A 17,644-nucleotide genomic window follows, 5' to 3' on the forward strand; every position below is an offset into this window, starting at 1 on the left:
CCCAATAAACTGGTTTCTCCAGATTTTCCTTTTAGCTCTCTCCTCCATATGCCAAGCCAGGTTTTTCTTAATCCTTGTCTGCTGGTCTTTGCCCACTCTGTGCCTCTCATGTTTTGTTAACATACTTTGTGCCCTTTTGCTGCTATTCACTGCTATTTGTGATTCCCTCACTTTCCTCTATCGCTGTTGTCCCCCATTCTTTCTTTGTTTTCTCCCCCCTTTCTTTTTAGCATGCTCATAATCTTTTTTTACAAGCTTTCTGATAAGATGTGCTCTCAGGGTTCAATGAAGTGCACCGAGTCGGTAAGATGGGTTCAAGCCTTTGCTGGCTCACAGGCTGAGGTTACAGAGGTAGATACAGGAGGTGGGTAAAGGAAGTACATAATAGGGAGGGAGACTTCCACCGGCCACTCGTCCAATACTCTCCAGGCCCCAACTGACTTCACGTGGAACGTACAACTCAAACTACAGACACACATTCCAGACGAACATTCCACAGGCACAGCAACACTCACATCAGCCAAGGGAAAGAAATATCTAAACACAACACCTTCTCATCTAAATCTGTTTTGTGTGAGCTTGTAATTTTTTTAAGCCATTTTGCTAGACCCCTTTTTTTTTACATGCATTTTACTTATTTTCCTTGCTATTCTTGCCAGCACTACTGCGCGCTGCTTTGCACGGAGGGCGATCCTGCGTTCTCCTCCTCTCACCATGGTTTCTTCCTTTCTGGAACCCCAGTGATGTCAGAGCCGCTTGTATCCACATATTCGTTTTCACTCATTTGGCTGAGAGCTTGGCTTCCATCTCCCGCGTCCATGTCGCAACACAGCCTTTTCCACACCCACTCGAGCCCAAACTCCCGTTCGGCGGTTGAGGCCCAAGCGCAAGATGGCTTCTATTCTCATCTTGTGTGGACATTGCCTTGTGCCCATGCCTGCAAATCACAGGTAAATCCTTTTGCCCCACGCAGCTAGACCACAGCACCTATGCTCCTCCATCTGAAAACTACTATCCGAAATGCCCTCCGACGTTGCCGATCAAGAAATCCAAGGTCAAGAGTTTACTCTCGCTCCAACTGCCAAGCCCCTGCTGCCGAGCGTATGCTCTTCTTGTAGTTTCAGCACTCGGTCTCCGCACAGAGGCCCAAGTAATAGGTTATTTATAACGCGCTTAATACCCAGAGGTTTCTAAGCGCAGACCCGGGCATTGAACCTCTGGTGCTCTGTGTTGTCTTGCTTCCAAGGTGAGCACGTTGCCCCTGAGCCATCATCCCTAGATAAAATTCCTGATACTTGAGAAGCATATTTCACCTGAGGAGAGAGCCTCTCTGGCACCAGGCCGTCAGATCAAAGCACAGGTTATTCATGTTCAAATATTTGGCCACTTCCTTTTTCTCTGCTTGTTGCCTTGCCCATCATATCATGTCCACCTTTGCTGTCTTTCCTCTCATCTGCCCCCCAACCTCTCTTTGTGGGAGTGGTGGTGTTTGTGTTGTGACCATTCAAACAGTGGGTGTGCACTCACCTGGGCTTTTTGGATATGTTTTAAAGAAACTGAATGTTGGGAGATCAACCTTGGAAAATGTGTGGGGATAACCTGCACACATTATCTTATTCACACCACACAACAAACACATAGATCTATATACTCTGGGTGGACACAGCATACAATCGCCGCCCCATTTAGTTGGAATGAGACAGCCACTAGTGCAGGAAGGCATCTCAAGAGGAGGCGGGCAAAACCTTACTCAGGCCATGGCCGGCCTAATTAACTATCGAAGGCTCAATGGATCCACTCTGCCCATTGTCAGTCCTGGTGGTGGCAGTGTATATGGATGAGAGTTAATTGAAGCAGGTCTGCGAGAGGCCTGGTTGCAGAGATAACAAAGGGCAGGAAACCCCAGCACCTTTTTGATATGCATCTGCGTCAACCTGAAGTCAGCTCCCGCCCCTCAGTATCAAGGGCAGTGAAGTCATGTCTGGTATATGTGTTTACAGTAGGTAACCCCCGCAGGGGGACCCCCATTCAGAGGGTAGGAGTATGTGATTTGATGGGGACAGAAAGTCTGTTCTTGCCACAACTTCAAGGGAGACCTGCCTTTAATCAGGAACCGCATAGAGCTGAAATGACAAGAGAAACCCTTTAATCCACAACAGACAGGAAGATGGGTGGGACTTAGTAGTACATGGTTTCACTCCTTTACCTATCCTGTTGCAAAGCACTCTGGTTATGACCTCAAGCATAACAGAAGGTTGTTGTTGGGGACCCAGGATTGGTGCATTAAGGTAGGCTTAGCCTACACCAATCACGTGGGCCCATTTTGGCAAATCATCAGAAGACTTCACAAGGAGTAACAAAAATTACTCATTTGGGCCCTGGCTTAAGATACAGTCTGCCTTACAGCTTCCGCCAGTGAAGGAAGGCCAGGATTTCTAAGAGTGAAGCAGGATACCTCCCCAAAACATCTCCCAGGGAACAGAGGTAAATACTGAATTCAGAGGACCCTCCAGCCACTCCAGAACCGGTACCCAACCAGCACACAGAATGCCCTGCTAGGCTCTGCAAGCAAGCTTCCTAATTGGGAAGTGCCAGAGAGTCTCTAAGTGAAAGAAGGACAAGGCCGTTGCCTGCAACACTCTCCTTAGCTTTGGGCCGTCTGCCTTAAAGCACAACACCAGCACAGTGAAGAAGCTAGGAGTAGTGCACCGACAAGCATCTACCAGCATCCGCCTTAAGGACATTTTTGAGACAGTTGAGCCCCTCGAGCTGCTACCGACTGCACCCCTGACTGTTGTCATGCTGCAGTCACTAACACCGTCCGAGATGCTCGACCAGTGCTTCAAACCTGCAAACCAGCACTGAGACAACAATTTCTGACCCTGAGCTGCCGTGAAGGCCAGCCTGCAGCCGTCCGTCCAGCCTTGCTCGCCTAACTGCCTGCCGACTGATACCTGCCGCTGCCTCCCGTTTTGAACTATGTCACAGGAGCTGCAAAGTGCCCTGAAACCGACTCGACCCTGTCGAGCACCAAAAACTTCTACAAGCACAAGGTACATTGTGGTTCTGTCCCCCGGGTACTTCTCTGATGGCACCTAGTGACATTTTATGACCCATTGCTCCTGTTGTGCTGCAAACTAAGTATCCTTGAACTATTCCGATTACTCTACCGACTACCCTCCTGTCAGTACCCAAAGTGAATCCCCTTTCCTTCTTGAAACTGTCTGTCCTCTGTATTCCTTTACAGGTTGGTCTGTATTGTGTAGTGTGCTAGAACTGTCTGTTGTGATAATAATAGTGTAATAAAGTAGATATTTGTATAGAAACTTGACTGGACAGTCCCCTTTATCATTGGGAAATAATTGTATTTTTGCTGTGTTGCAACTAACCAACGATCCATGACCTTGCAGAGATAAGCCTGGCGTTCCGTTCATGTTACCAAAATTGGACAAGGAGGTTTATAATAAGAGCCCTTCTGGTGTACTAAAGTTGTGGGGCTGAATGACAGTTTAGAAACCGATATTCATCCCTGGATCACTGGTGCCCCGGAAGTTGATTCGTCACACCCACCTCCCACAACCTGGAAACTGGTCATACTAAACAATGGCTGGCAGTGACGATGGTCCTGGCAGGAGCCCACCTGTGTCATCCTGCCTTCCACACCCCTCTTAACACTCCATAGCCGGTGGCCATTCCACGCCACAGGACCAGTTTCTGGTTTCAGATGTGAAGAGGACAGATAATTGCTTTTAATTTATTATAATTTGTAAAGATGCCTCCTGCACTCACACGTGTAAGTCGACCCTCCGTAGACATTTCCCAATGGCCCCGGAGGTGGAAGGCCCAGAGGCATAAGATGGGAGGTGGGCAAGTAGGATGGAAGCTTCACACCCACAAGTAAATGGGCAACTCCAGGAAGCAGCGTTTTCTATAGCACCCTGGTGTGCAGGGAGGTGCTCAGGAGGAAAAAGACAAAGGCAACCCAGCCTACTAGACGCCCAGGTCTGCCAAAAGGTGGCTGGGACAGCTAACACTCACCTGATAAACAGGTGGTCCCACCCCCTGACACCAAGATCTAAGGACCCCCCCCCCCGTCCACCTGGACGGATGGAAGGCACCAGGGTCTTTGAAGTACCAAGAGGTGACTACCTACCCTTAGGCCGATTTTGGCCTATATTTGGGGCAGGCAGAATAGCCCCTCTTCATACAACCTTCCTTCCTGGCATGGTGTATGGCTCCAGCGAGGAGAAGCACACAGGAATACTATCAATGTGTTCCTGCTGGAGTGAAACCTCGTCTGCTTCGTTGTCGGAAGAGAAGAGGTGCACGGCCAGCACAAGGAGGAAAAGCTGGGGCCGCGAAAGGGACGTGATTTCTTTTACCAGGCCAAGCGGGAGGTTTACCCAGCACACGGCACCCCATCAGACCCCCACCCCTGGGAAGGAGAAGCCCGCAATTGCAGGGACGAGCTCACGCTCAGCATATCGAGGCAGCCGCGTTGCTGACTCTTCCTCAACCCTTGCAGCACAGTCGTTTGCCCAGCCCGCCGGCCCTGTCAGAGCTCAAGGGAATGAAGGAAGCATCACCCGGGCAGCGGCTGCTGCACATGCTGAGCGTGGAGGTGCCGCGGCATTGAAGGGAAGGAAGCATCACCCGGGCAGCGGCTGCTGTGCACGCTGAGCGTGGACGTGCCGCGGCATTGAAGGGAAGGAGGCATTACCCAGGCAGCGGCTGCTGCACATGCTGAGCATGGACGTGCCGCGGCATTGAAGGGAAGGAGGCATTACCCAGGCAGCGGCTGCTGCACATGCTGAGCATGGACGTGCCGCGGCATTGTAGGGAAGGAAGCATCACCCGGGCAGTGGCTGCTGCACACGCTGAGCGTGGACGTTCCGCGGCATTGAAGGGAAGGAAGCATCACCCGGGCAGCGGCTGCTGCACACGCTGAGCGTGGACGTGCCGCGGCATTGAAGGGAAGGAAGCATCACCCGTGCAGCAGCTGCTGCACACGCTGAGCGTGGACGTGCCGCGGCATTGAAGAGAAGGAAGCATCACCCGGGCAGCGGCCGCTGCGCACGCTGAGCGTGGACGTGCCGCGGCATTGAAGGGAAGGAGGCATCACCCAGGCAGCGGCCGCTGCGCACGCTGAGCGTGGACGTGCCGCGGCATTGAAGGGAAGGAGGCATCACCCAGGCAGCGGCTGCTGCACATGCTGAGCATGGACGTGCCGCGGCATTGTAGGGAAGGAAGCATCACCCGGGCAGTGGCTGCTGCACACGCTGAGCGTGGACGTTCCGCGGCATTGAAGGGAAGGAAGCATCACCCGGGCAGCGGCTGCTGCACACGCTGAGCGTGGACGTGCCGCGGCATTGAAGGGAAGGAAGCATCACCCGTGCAGCAGCTGCTGCACACGCTGAGCGTGGACGTGCCGCGGCATTGAAGAGAAGGAAGCATCACCCGGGCAGCGGCCGCTGCAAAAATGAGTGGGGAGGCACGGCGGCATTGAGGAAATAAGGTCCATTTTCTCTTCCTCGGCCTTAGAGGCTGCTGCCCCAGATAGGGGCAGAACACTGACACACGACGAGAAACACGAAAACTGACCTGCACCCGAAACAAGCAGTATGCATTGGGAGGCACAGAACGGTGCCTCAGCCTCGTGGGACATAAAATATTACAAAACAAAGGGCAGCAGCTACCCCGTGGACACGGCAAGGCCTCCATTTTTCCCCCAGCCCCTGGGACACAGAAAGGTGTGGGAGGAAAAGGGCAGCTGTGCTCTGACAGAGAAACCAGCACCGGCAGAGTGGGGCCACGTTTATGCAGGCTGGTCAGATAGAGGCCTGGGGTTAACACTGCAAGGCAAGTTGGTGGAACCAAAGATAAGCCACAAAGAACATACACACGGCCTGATTGAAATTTGGCTTTAAGGGATTGCCAGCCGCAACAACACCATCGAGGCGGATAAAGAAATACTACAGGAACACAGTCGCCAAAGGCAGAACCGCTAAAAACAAGCCTTAATAATGACTGACCTGCTTAGTTTGAAGGAGAAATTACTCTTGGAATGGGCTACAGAAGCAAAAGCGGCGCAACGCATGGATGCTGTCAGGAAGAAAATGTCAGAGATCACTGCAGGCAACGGGGATACAGAAGCGGACATCATGACGGAGGGAGACAATGAGGAAGAAGAGGAACCAGCAGAGCAAGAAGTCCAGGCGAGGTACCAGGATGTCCACAGCATGTCAGCCATAGCGCATGGCACCGCAGGAAAGGAAAGGAAGGAAAAAACCGGTACTGTGCAGCCCGACTTGGGGGCAATGTTGGAACAATTTCTAAGATGGCATAGCGAAGGGGGGCTCTGGGGAAAAGAAGAAAAGGAATAGGGCAGACACTAGCTGCTCCAGTAGTGAGGGGGAAGTTCAGACAGAGTCTGAGACAGAGCGTAAATGGCCAAGGCCACCTCAGAGCATGGGTGGGACCAAACAATAGTAACGATAAACCAGGCCTCGCGGCCACCAAATTTGGCAGGCGGACAGAGGGAAAAAATGTTAGCAAAAAGGTTAAAAAGACCATTTCAATGCATATTGAACCTAAAATCACGACGAGGATATGGAAGAAACCATTTTTTAAAATATTCTCCCTACTGGAATACAAAGAGATGGGTTTTGAAATTATAACGAAAGACAGAAAAGAGGAAGAGAAGGAGAGAGCAAAGAGACCCTGAATGGAGAAAAACGTACAAAAACTGGGAAGCAGCTTTCCACATCTTGGCCAGAATAATATTCGATAAATTCCCTGAGGAGGGCACAGTGCTAATCGCTTATCACCATAGGATTCTCCAAATCTATAATACCTTTGCGGGGGAATCATGGATAAATTATGACAGGAAATTCAGGAAGGAAATTCCCAGACTTAGGTTGGGAAGAGGAGGAGGCAAAGTTATATATGTTTCACGTCTTGAAGGAGAATACCTCGCACAACACACATAGCAATAAACAAGAGACTGAAGTACAAGGCCAAGTGGGGGGACAACACATTGCAGTACCCATAGAAACCAAAGAGGCACCTCTCCACACTACAGGTCTAGAAAAACCTTTCAGAAATCTGCCCCGGTAGGGGCAGAGATCCGGCCAACAGAACCACAGTTATGCAACTCCCTGCAACCCGGGGGGAACAAGGGGTAACACCACAGCATACTGCTGGAACTTTGAGGAAGGTTTCTGCAGTTGGGGGAAAGACTGTAAATTCAGACACCAATGCAGCACCTGTGGGGGAGAGCATGGCGGTGGAAGATGCACCAAGAACACGGCCCCGCGGCCAGGCCGTAAAAGCACAGAGGGGAAAAGCGCACATTAGATTCAAGATGAGGGCCTCAGCGGTAAAACTGGACAAGTTGATGCTAGGGTTGCAACACTTTCCGGATGAAGTAACAAGAGATTTCATATAGAAGGGCTTCAAGGAAGGCTTAAGAATCCCATTTGATGGCCATGGCTTACAGCACATTCCCAACAATCTAAAATCCGGCGTGGCCCTCACAGAAATAGTTAGAGAAAAGATAAAGAAAGAATTGGTGAGGAGGCAACCAGGGGGCGCACAGGTGATGGCTGCCTGAGCATCGTGCTCCCGCTGAGGCTAGGCCATTGACAGGGACTGAGCCCCCCGGACCCCCCAGGTGTACTCACTCGCTCGACCTGAGCTGGCGAGCACCCCGTGACGCCCCCGTCAAAAAGAACGGCACCCGAGCTCCCCCGAGAGCTTGAGAACGGGCCGTGTCGGAGGAGCGGCGAAGAGCGCATCGGCGCCAGGGAAGGAGGAGCGGCCCGCGGGAAGCCACTTGCCGGCGAGCCCGTCCCCCAGCACCCATCCACTCCCCCGCCCTCACGGGGGGCCCACAAGATTTCGGGACAGCGGCCCCGGCGGGGGATTCGGGCCTTCAACGCCCCCCCTCCCCCCAAGGCCGTGACGAGCCCCCGGCGGGGCGGGCCCCAGCGAGCACATTGTGCAAGCCGTCTCGGCCACGGCAACCAGGGCCTGATTGGGGAGGTTCCAGGCCCCGACCCCCCCTCGGAGCGGGAGAGCGAGGTCAGGGCACGTTAGGGGCCGCACAACACCACGCCCCCCCCAAATAATTATTTAAAAAAATAAAAATAAAAAAAAAACAACACCCTCAGAGCACAATAACCGCCGGAGCGGAAACGCAACCCCCCCTCTCTCGAGGGGTCCCAGAATCGCTGCAGCCTGCACTCGCATTGAGGACACGCAGAGGGGCCTAGCTCGCCCGCACCAGACTTCTACAGGTGGTGGCCCCTGGGCCCATTCCCAGGGCGTGTGCCCGCCTGACACCCCCCTGGAAGGGGAACGCGACCTCAGACGGCGACAGTGGGACGGCGCAGACGGTCACCCACCCCCCCCCCGAAGAGGAACGCCAACATCTCGAAGGAACCCAGGTGTGAGGCCCCCATCCGGCGCTGGTGGGGCGTGTGCCCGCTTGGGAGCTGCCCCCCCCCTACGGAAAGACACCAGCCTCCCGCGGGTTTCCCCAGGACAACACAGCCTGGGGACCTCAGGCCGGGTCCTCGAGGAGACTCCCTAAAGCCACCGGACCGCAGCGGTCCCCGCAGTGGGCACAGTGGAAGACCGCATGAGCTGGCAAGTGGCACTGCAGGCATATCGCTTCAAAGGAACGGAGAGTGCGGTCAGCGGCCCCACTGACGCTGGGGATATTGCACAGCCGGAGGCCTCAATGCAGTCCACGACAGCGATGGAAAGGGGCTTCGCCTCTATCCTACAGGAAATCAGGGACATGCGTTCGGATATCGCCCAGAAATTCGAAAAGATCGACCAAAGGGTGGACAAGGTCGAGGACAGACTCCTGCAAGTGGAAACCAACCAGTCATCAACGGCAGCCTAGGAGGTGCAAACTGAGTTGAGGCTCGCAGCCCTGGAGAAGAGGGACGAGGAAAGGGCTAGACAGATGGATGACTATGAAAACAGGGAAAGGAGAAATAACCTTAGATTTTTTGGGATCCCTGGAACGAAGGGCGAAACAGAGAGAGACTTGATCCGAGTGGTGAGAGACATTATCAGACTCTTGTTTTCAGAGGAAATGACCACAGAGCTCACGTTTGACCGAGTGCATAGGGCTGGGGGCAGGGCAGGGGGCCCCCGGTCAGTCCTGGCCCGGTTCCACTACTACTCGGAAAAGACTAAGGTGCTCGAGGAAGCAAGGAAGGCAGGGGTGGTGACCTATAACAGCGCTCAGATCACCATTTATCAGGATCTTTCCACATACACCCTGGCCAAGCGCAGGATGTGCCGTCCCCTAACGCAGTTACTAAAGGAAAAGGGGGTGCGATACAGGTGGGGGTACCCCTTCTCTCTGGCCTTCGAATACATGGGCCAACGGACAATGCTGATTACAGAAGACGACATAAGGGGAGCCATCCGGGATTACGTGGCGGAGTCTACCCCCCGGAGGGGCCCTGTGAACAGCAAGTATAACGGGGTCAACTGAAGGGACGAAGCAGCGGGGGGAGGAGGGCTCATAGACACGAGCACTGTACTGATTGCCTAGCCGAGGAGGGTAGGCTTGTGGTCCAGCCAAATGCCAGCAATGGCGGAACTATCTGGCTGGACGCCGGGGTGGGGGGAGGGGGAGTACGAACTAGTTGGGGTTTGTTTGTTGGGGGAAGGGTTTGGGGGGCAGTTGGGGGAACGTTCCAAAAGTGTCCAAAAGGTGAAACAAGGGGAGCAAAGAGGGAGCGATGATGCGATATCATTGGCTAACAGAGAGGAAAACATGGGTCATGGCTGATGCCCGTCCGGCCCTGGGTGTGGGTACCCTTAACGTGCGAGGGCTGAACACCCCCATGAAGAGGTCCCTGGTTCATAGGGAGTTTAGGAGGGCGAAACTGGACCTGCTCTTTCTGCAGGAGACACATTGGGCAAAGGGGAAAGAGCCTAGAATGCGAGGGGGAGGAATTGGGGAGGTCTTTCACGTCTCCCACAAGGCCAAAAAAAGAGGGGTGGCCATATTGGTGGCAAGGGACATGGATTTTGAGAAGGAGGCCATCCAGAGGGACCCCGAGGGTCGGTACCTGATGGTGCGGGGTTCTCTGCAGGGCTCCCCCTTGACTCTAGCAGCAGTGTATAGTCCTAACGAAGGTCAGGCCCAATTCTGGGAGGAGGTAGGAGACAAGCTGAGGTTGTTCGTGCAGGGCCCACTGGTGGTGGGGGGGGATTTTAACATGGTCCTAGACCCAACTATAGACAGAAGACGGGTTGGCCCCCAGAGCCTCAGACCCGCGGATGAAGCCATGGCGCAGAACTTTCAGAGGGTTAATGGGGACCTGGGACTGTCGGATACGATCCCAACCCCCAGATCAGGGACCCCCTCCTTTACCTATTACTCAGCCATTCACAACTCGTTTTCGAGAATAGACCACATTTTGGTGGACGAGGTCCTCACTCCATATGTAGCGGGCTATAGGATAGACCCAGTCCCCTGGTCCGACCACGACATGGTCCGAGTCACCTTAACGATGGGTTGGTGTGAAGAACGTAGAGGACGCTGGAAATGCAATGATGCCCTATTGAGAGATGAGGCACTCGCCCAGGAGATCCTGGACTCCATAGCGGAGTTCTTTGAGTTTAATGATAACAGAGAGGTGGCCATGCACACACTTTGGGACGCCTTTAAGGCATCCATACAAGGAGTCCTCATAAAAATAGGCTGCATGAAGAAGAGGGAGAGGGATGCCCAGGAGAAAGCCCTGCGGGGTAAAATAGCCTGTCTCCAGCCGGGGGGATCCTCGGACCAGGCTTTAGAGCATGACTGTGTGGCTGCACTGGAGGACTACAGGCTCCAACTGAAAGATCTGCTCCTACATAAAACTGAGAGGAGCCTCCTAATGGTAAAACAAAAATACTATGAGAAGGGGGACAAAGCGGATACGATCCTAGCCTGGAAGCTAAGGGAGGTCCAGAGAAGTAGAAGGGTGAAGGAGGTGAGGGATACCCAGGGGCATCTCGGCCGCGACTCCTCACATGTTGGAGAGGCCTTTCGCCAATATTACAAAACCCTCTACTCCTCGGAGTATGACGGGGACGACACCCAGATAGAGGATTTCTTGAACTCCATACAGATCCCATCCCTTTCGCGTGAGATGGCTGAGGGGTTGGAGGGTCCGGTGACCGAGGATGAGATTGACAAGGTGATAGGTGGGTTGAAGGTGGGAACCTCCCCCGGAGATGACGGCTTCTCCGTCTACTTCTATAAAAGATTCCGCTCCACCCTGGCCCCGTTCTTGGCGAGAGTCTTCAACGCTGTGCTGGAGGATGGCATCCTCAGCGAGTCCATGATGGGGGCCATAATAGCAGTCCTGCCCAAGGAAGGGAGGGACCCCGTGGAATGCTCCTCTTATCGTCCCATATCTCTGTTAAATATCGACGTCAAGATCCTGGCCAAGATGGTGGGGAGGCGGATGGAGGGAATCATGCCAAAGCTAATCCATGGCGACCAAGTGGGCTTTATCACGGGAAGGCAAGGGTCAGACAATATACGCAAAGCAATAGACCTGCTCCACTTTGCCCAAACGTCGGGGTTAAACGCATGTGTCCTCTCCCTGGACTCGGAGAAGGCTTTCGAGAGGGTCGAGTGGCGATACATGGGTCTCCTCCTCCAGAGGATGGGCTTTGGGCCTCACATCATGAGCTGGGTGACCGCCTTCTACTGGGCCCCCACGGCAAGGGTTCAGGTGAACGGGAGGCTGTCCAAACCATTCCCCCTCTCCCGAGGGACAAGGCAGGGATGCCCTCTCTCCCCCCTGATATACGTCCTCACGATGGAGGCATTGGGAATAGCGATTAGAGCTCACCCGGACATCAGGGGATCAGAAGGGGTGATGTTGAATTCAAACTTTCCCTGTTTGCGGATGACATCTTGGCCTATCTGGTGGACCCTGTAGTATCACTTCCCCCCTTCCTGGCGCTGGTGGCCTCGTTCGGTCGCTTTTCAGGTCTGAAGATCAACGCCGCAAAATCTGTTCTGCTCCCTATGAGGACATTAGACCCGGGGCTCGACCCTCTGGACTGGTTTCATGGGATTAAAGTGGAGAAGGCCGCTGTACGGTATCTGGGGGTACTCCTCACCAGAGACATATTGAAATTGAGCGCCGCCAACTATGACCCCATGATGGTAGAGATCAAATTAGATTTGAGGAGATGGGACAAGATGATCCTGTCGTGGTATGGCCGAATGACTGCAGTAAAAATGAATATACTACCATGGCTTCTCTACCTTTTCATGGCACTCCCAACCAACATCACAGCGCAGACTTTCAGAGAGCTACAAAGGGGGTTTGAGTTTTTGTGTGGCAGGGGAAAACCCTGAGGAAAGGAATGACCACCTTGACTCTGCCTAGGGAGGAGGGGGGATTTGGGCTCCCGGACTTTCACCTCTACTATTGTGCCGCCAAACTGCCCGTCCTACTGGAGAATATGAAAGAGGGAATGGGGACGTATTGGTCATACTTGGAAGAAATGAATGCCCATCCCCTGAAGGTCCGAGACCTTTTGTGGGCCCCTCGCGGGTCGGTTCCGCAACACTTAAGGTCCCACCTGACCCTGGGAGTCCTCTGGGAGATCTGGAGAGAGGACAGGCTTATGCCACAGGGCCGGGTTTTCCACAGAAGTCTAGAAATGAAAATGAGAGATGCAACTAAACACCACCACCACCCACATAAGTCTAGGCAACACAATCCCGAATGGATTTAGAAGTATGGGAAAGATTCCTCAAAAGATTTAATGGTAAAATCATGTGCCGTATGCCCACAAATGACAGTGACAGGTGGGTCCTGTTCGCTGATGCTACAGGGGCCAAGGGCTTTGGAATATGCTTTGGCAACAAATGGTGCTCGGGCCACTGGCCAACCAGTTGGCGAGAGCGAGATTGGACCAAAAATATCACATTGCTAGTAATATTCCCCATATGGATGGCAATCTACATATGGGGAGACAACCTGAACAACACAGAGCTTGTCACTTGGTCTGGCAACTTGGCTGTTGTGCACGTATTAAACAAAGGCTCAACGTCCCGAAAACTAGTACTAAGTGCTCTAAGGGAAAAACCCAAACATACCCTGAAATGCAACATTGTAATTAAGGCACGGCACATTGCCGGCAAGGGAAATTATGCTGCTGACGCACTGTCCCGATTTCAGTTTCACACTTTCAGAGCATTAAACCCTCAGGCGGAGGCGCAAAGGACTGCGGTGCCAAGAGAAGTGTGGGCAGTCATGGTGTGAAACATATTTCTACACAGCCTCCCAGAAGGAAAGGAGGTCCAAGGCAAAACCGTGCACATGACCGCACCCAGGGGGCGGGGCCTTCAGGCAATAAATCACATCATGAAACACATACAGATGAGCCTGCAGGCATTTTAGGGGAACTGGCAAAAAATGCATTGGCACAAAAACAGCATAACTGTACAGCAAATGCCTCAAGGAATTTGGCGAGATAACTAATGTTACTAACATAAGAGAAATACAAGAAAGCCATGTGATTTTATGGAGTGGGCCTTCATGCAGAACAAGAAGAAGGCATGGGCATCTTCCCATTTAGCGGCACTGGCTTACTATAGTAAACTGGTTGGGGGAATAGACCCCACACATAGCGATCTGACACTGTATGCACTAAAAGGGCGGGCCAAGCTAGAAGGATCAAAGAAGGACGCTAGGCGCCCCCTAAACTGTGGAAAACTAAAAAACGTAATAGATGTGCTGCACAAAGTATGCACCGATACTTATGAAACTGCTTTATTTAGGGCGGTCTTCACTTTAAACTATTTCCGGGCTTTTAGGATTAGTGAAATGGAATAAAAAAATACACTTTCTGGTGAGGGTCTAGCGGTGTCCGGCATTCATTTGGGAACAGAATGCATGGCCATTAAACTTAGCAGATCCAAAACGGATCAGATGGGAAAGGGGAGAATTATTAACCTTCACTGCATTGATGACCAAAAAATACTGCCCCATTTGCAACACCAGAGCTTTTCTTGGCAAACGCTCAAGGACAGGGTGCCAACTCCTCAGACATAAAAATGGCACACAAAAAATGGCACAGCCCTTAGCGGGTTCCAGCGAAGGATAGTACCGAAGAAAGCGATAAGGGCTGTGGGGTGGGACCCCGCAGAATTCGGTTCACATTCCTTCAGGATTGGGGCAGCAACCTCAGCCTGGATGGGAAGTCTGGAGGAGAAAGCAATCAAGCGGGTTGGGGGTTGGAAATCTGGGGTTTATAAAAAATACATCAGGAAAAATTTAATCTAACAGACCCCCGTCCCCTTTTGTTTAATCCGACAGGGAGACCTCCATTTAAGTCAGCTTGGATTGTGGCCCACTCGTTCATGGTGAGAGCAAGCAATGGCTGGAGGACACACAAGAGGGCTTGCACTTTCAGAGAACTGTCACTTACTGGTGGGGCAAGCCTGGTGTGAGCTGGGGGACCTACACAACAAACTTATTGGGGGTCAGCACCCCCCCTCCTGATTTCCTGATAATACACCTTGGGGGCAATGACCTGACTCGGCGGGGAAGAAAGTCACTTTTGACGGAAATGTGTACCTCACTCAGAAGGATTGCACAATGCTGGAACCAGACAGAGGTCATGATGTCTGCAATCTTGCCCGGGCAACATTGGCAAGGAGCAGAATCTAATAAAGCCGCAGGAATTTCCAGAAGGAAATTAAACAAGGCATTAGGGAATTTCTGCACATTCAGAGGCCTCAAGTTCATCACACACCGGCTATTTCGTTAAATAACAAGGTATTATCTCTCAACGATGGGGTACTTTGTCCATAGAAGGAATGGAGATTTTCGCTAGGAATATTTTTTGGACTTTGGCTGAAAGGGGTGCACGGGCGTATTTTGGGTGGACCTGAGGGGCTGTATCCCCCTCAAGGTTGCAGCAGCGATAAGCCTTGAGTTGGCACTATGGTGGAGTAGGGTCCCCGTTCACCTGATCCCATGTACCCCAAAATGTTTATACCATCTCTGTTTTTGTTGGTTTGGTTTTTATGCATACCTTATTGTCTAGTAAAGGTTGCGGCTGAATTTTCCACCTTACCTGGCTTGGCTCTCCTTATCGTACACAATGACCATGCATTGTGGCACCCTGGTGTGCAGGGAGGTGCTCCGGAGGGAAAAGACCAAGGCAACCCAGACTACTAGGCGTCCGGGTCTGCCAAAAGGCGGCTGGGACAGCTAACACTCACCTGATAAACAGGTGATCCCACCCCCTGACCAAGATCTAAGGACCCCCCCTTCCACCGTGCCTTTGAAGTACCAAGAGGTGACTACCTACCCTCAGGCCGATGTTGGCCTATATCTGGGGCAGGCAGAATAAACCCTCTACCTACAACCTTCCTTCGCTGCACGGAGTACGACTCCAGCGAGGAGAAGCACACAGGTACAAAAGAAAAAGCTCCCTCCCACCCCGAAGAGGACCAAGGAGAACTAAGCATCAACAAATAGGGAAAAACTGACCCATAAAGCAATGGCAAGAGGAAACGGCGACACAGCCATCAAACGCATCAAAAGAGGCAAGGGAAATTGGGATTCAAATACAGAAGAAATGAGCAACATAAAAATGTGACACCGAGCTAACGCCTCAAAGAGAGGCAATGTAAAAGAAAGTTAATGGCAAAAAAACAGCAAAAGTGGCAAATATAAAATATGACACGGCTCAATGCCGGGTCCGATAAATGTCGCGAGTTTGTGTGAAGGACGGCAGGGATCAGCCTCGAGTTGGCCCATACAGTGGAGTAGGGTCCCCGCTCACCTGATCCCATGTTCCCCAAAATGTTTATAGCATCTCTGTTTTTGTTGGTTTGGTTTTTTTATGCACAGCTTATAGTCAGTGCTGGTCATTGGGCCGGCTCTCGGCGGATCCGAGATCCGGCCCCAGATATGGAGCCGGATCTCGGGATCCGGTCAGAGTCACTTAAAAAACAAAAAAAGAAAAAACGTGGCACTGGTGTGTAATACACAATGCTCGCTACATGTACAACTGATTAGTTGTACATGTAGCGAGCATTGTGCATTGTGCATTACACACCAGGCAATGCTGCCGTTGAAAGCTCTATTTTTTCTTTTTTAAGTATTCCAGCATTGCTGGATGTCCACTACTAGCCCCACCCCCCTAGACCACGCCCCCTCTGGCACTGCCATCCCCCCCACCACTTGTGTTGTGGAATCCCCCACCACATTTTTTCCATTTCCACCACTGCTTACAGTCTAATAAAGCTTGCGGACGAATTGCCCACCTTACCTGGCTTGGGTCTCCTTATTATTGTTCACAATGACCATGTAGGAGGGATGGACGGGATGAAAAAGGGGTTTTGGTTTCTTTTGTTCTGGCGCACCTGCAGCGCTTCCCCGCACTGCAAGACTTGCAGGCTTCTTTAGACTCGCGGCACCTTCGAGGCCAAGCCTTCCCGCAGGACCGGAGAATAGGGATGCCGCGGGGAGAGGCTTTTCCGGGAATGGTCTGTGCAGAGAAATCTGCAGCCCGCCCGAGGCCTCGCCCAGTCACAGTCCATTCGTGGAAGCGCCCTGGCCTGCCAGGGGTGCCAGCCTCCAGCCTCGCGTCGGTACCTCGCCCCCCCTCCCCCTCCCAGCGCCCGCCCTCCTTCCCTTCTCTGGATATAAACCGCCTCGCCTGCGTCTTGCCCTCACAGAAAGTTCAGCCTCGGAGCACGAGAACTTTTTCTCTGCCAAACAACTGTGCGGGGCTCCTCTTCGCGGCTTTGCTGCTCCATAGCGGGAAACTTTGCGCCCCAAGTTTTCACCACATTTTACGCACCGGCGAGGATGATTTTCGACAAGGTGAAGAAGTTCGCCTTGACCCTGGACTGCCCGGAGCAGGACTCCCCGCCCGTCTTCAGCGGAGGGGACACGGTGACCGGCAAGGTGCTGCTGGAGCTGGTGGCCGAGACCAAGCTGGAGTCGCTCAAGCTGCACGCCCAGGGCCTGGCCCGGGTCCACTGGACCGAGTCCCGCAGCGCCGGCTCCAGCACCACCTACACGCAGAACTACTGCGACGAGGCGGGCTACCTGGAGCACCGCGAGAGCCTGCTGCAGACAGGTGAGGGGGGCGCCTAGAGATGCAACTGGAAGTGCGGCGCTATGCAGAGGCTCACATTGCATGTATTTGGAATGCAGTCATTTGGGGGGTCCGGGTGGGTGCAGTTTACACACCCTTGCTTTGCTGCGTGGTATTTGTAAAGCGCATTACATGCCATGTGCATGGACTCGTGGCGCTGTCTGGCTCAGGGTAGAGTAGTGAATTGTTTCTGCAGAGCCTACTGTCCTGGGTCGTTTGCTGTGCACGGGTGTGAGGTGGGTCACACTCCCTGAACGCCGTGCTTGCTGAGATGCAGACATGTCTCGTGCAGTGTACTACCGGTAAACAGTCACTTTTTGTATTGCCAAGGATGGCGCAGGGGGGATTCGGGTTCCGTCTCACCCTATTGCTGGCATAGCGCACTGCTCCGCTTCTTTAGGCGCTATGCGCCTCGAGGCCGTTCGATTGCTATGCTCATTTACTGAGCTGCAGGGAGCCGAGAAGATGGCACTGGGGTGTCCTT

At 52.9% G+C, this 17,644-nt stretch overlaps 1 protein-coding gene and 1 long non-coding RNA gene across 3 annotated transcripts in view; one reads left to right on the top strand and one right to left on the bottom strand.

Annotated features, from left to right (window-relative positions):
• The window catches only part of LOC138572102 (uncharacterized), a 39,313-nt gene extending 22,671 nt beyond the window's left edge, over positions 1 to 16,642 (bottom strand). Inside the window, exon 1 of the long non-coding RNA XR_011303898.1 lies at positions 16,327 to 16,642. This is a non-coding gene — a long non-coding RNA (uncharacterized lncRNA). The remainder of the gene's footprint in view (positions 1 to 16,326) is intronic.
• Positions 1 to 17,644, top strand: part of LOC138572076 (arrestin domain-containing protein 2-like) — a 136,509-nt gene that overhangs the window by 108,311 nt on the left and 10,554 nt on the right. The window contains exon 1 of one of the 2 annotated variants that reach the window (XM_069649243.1): positions 16,720 to 17,142. The exons of the other annotated variant lie outside the window; for it this stretch is intronic. Coding sequence (XP_069505344.1) covers positions 16,869 to 17,142 — 274 coding nt within the window. The 5' untranslated portion in view covers positions 16,720 to 16,868. Of the gene's footprint in view, positions 1 to 16,719; positions 17,143 to 17,644 lie in introns of those variants that run through there. 2 annotated transcript variants of the gene reach the window in all.

This window comes from Ambystoma mexicanum, chromosome 1p, assembly GCF_040938575.1.
Source record: "Ambystoma mexicanum isolate Mex_15411 chromosome 1p, UKY_AmexF1_1, whole genome shotgun sequence".
NCBI classification, from domain to species: domain Eukaryota; kingdom Metazoa; phylum Chordata; class Amphibia; order Caudata; family Ambystomatidae; genus Ambystoma; species Ambystoma mexicanum.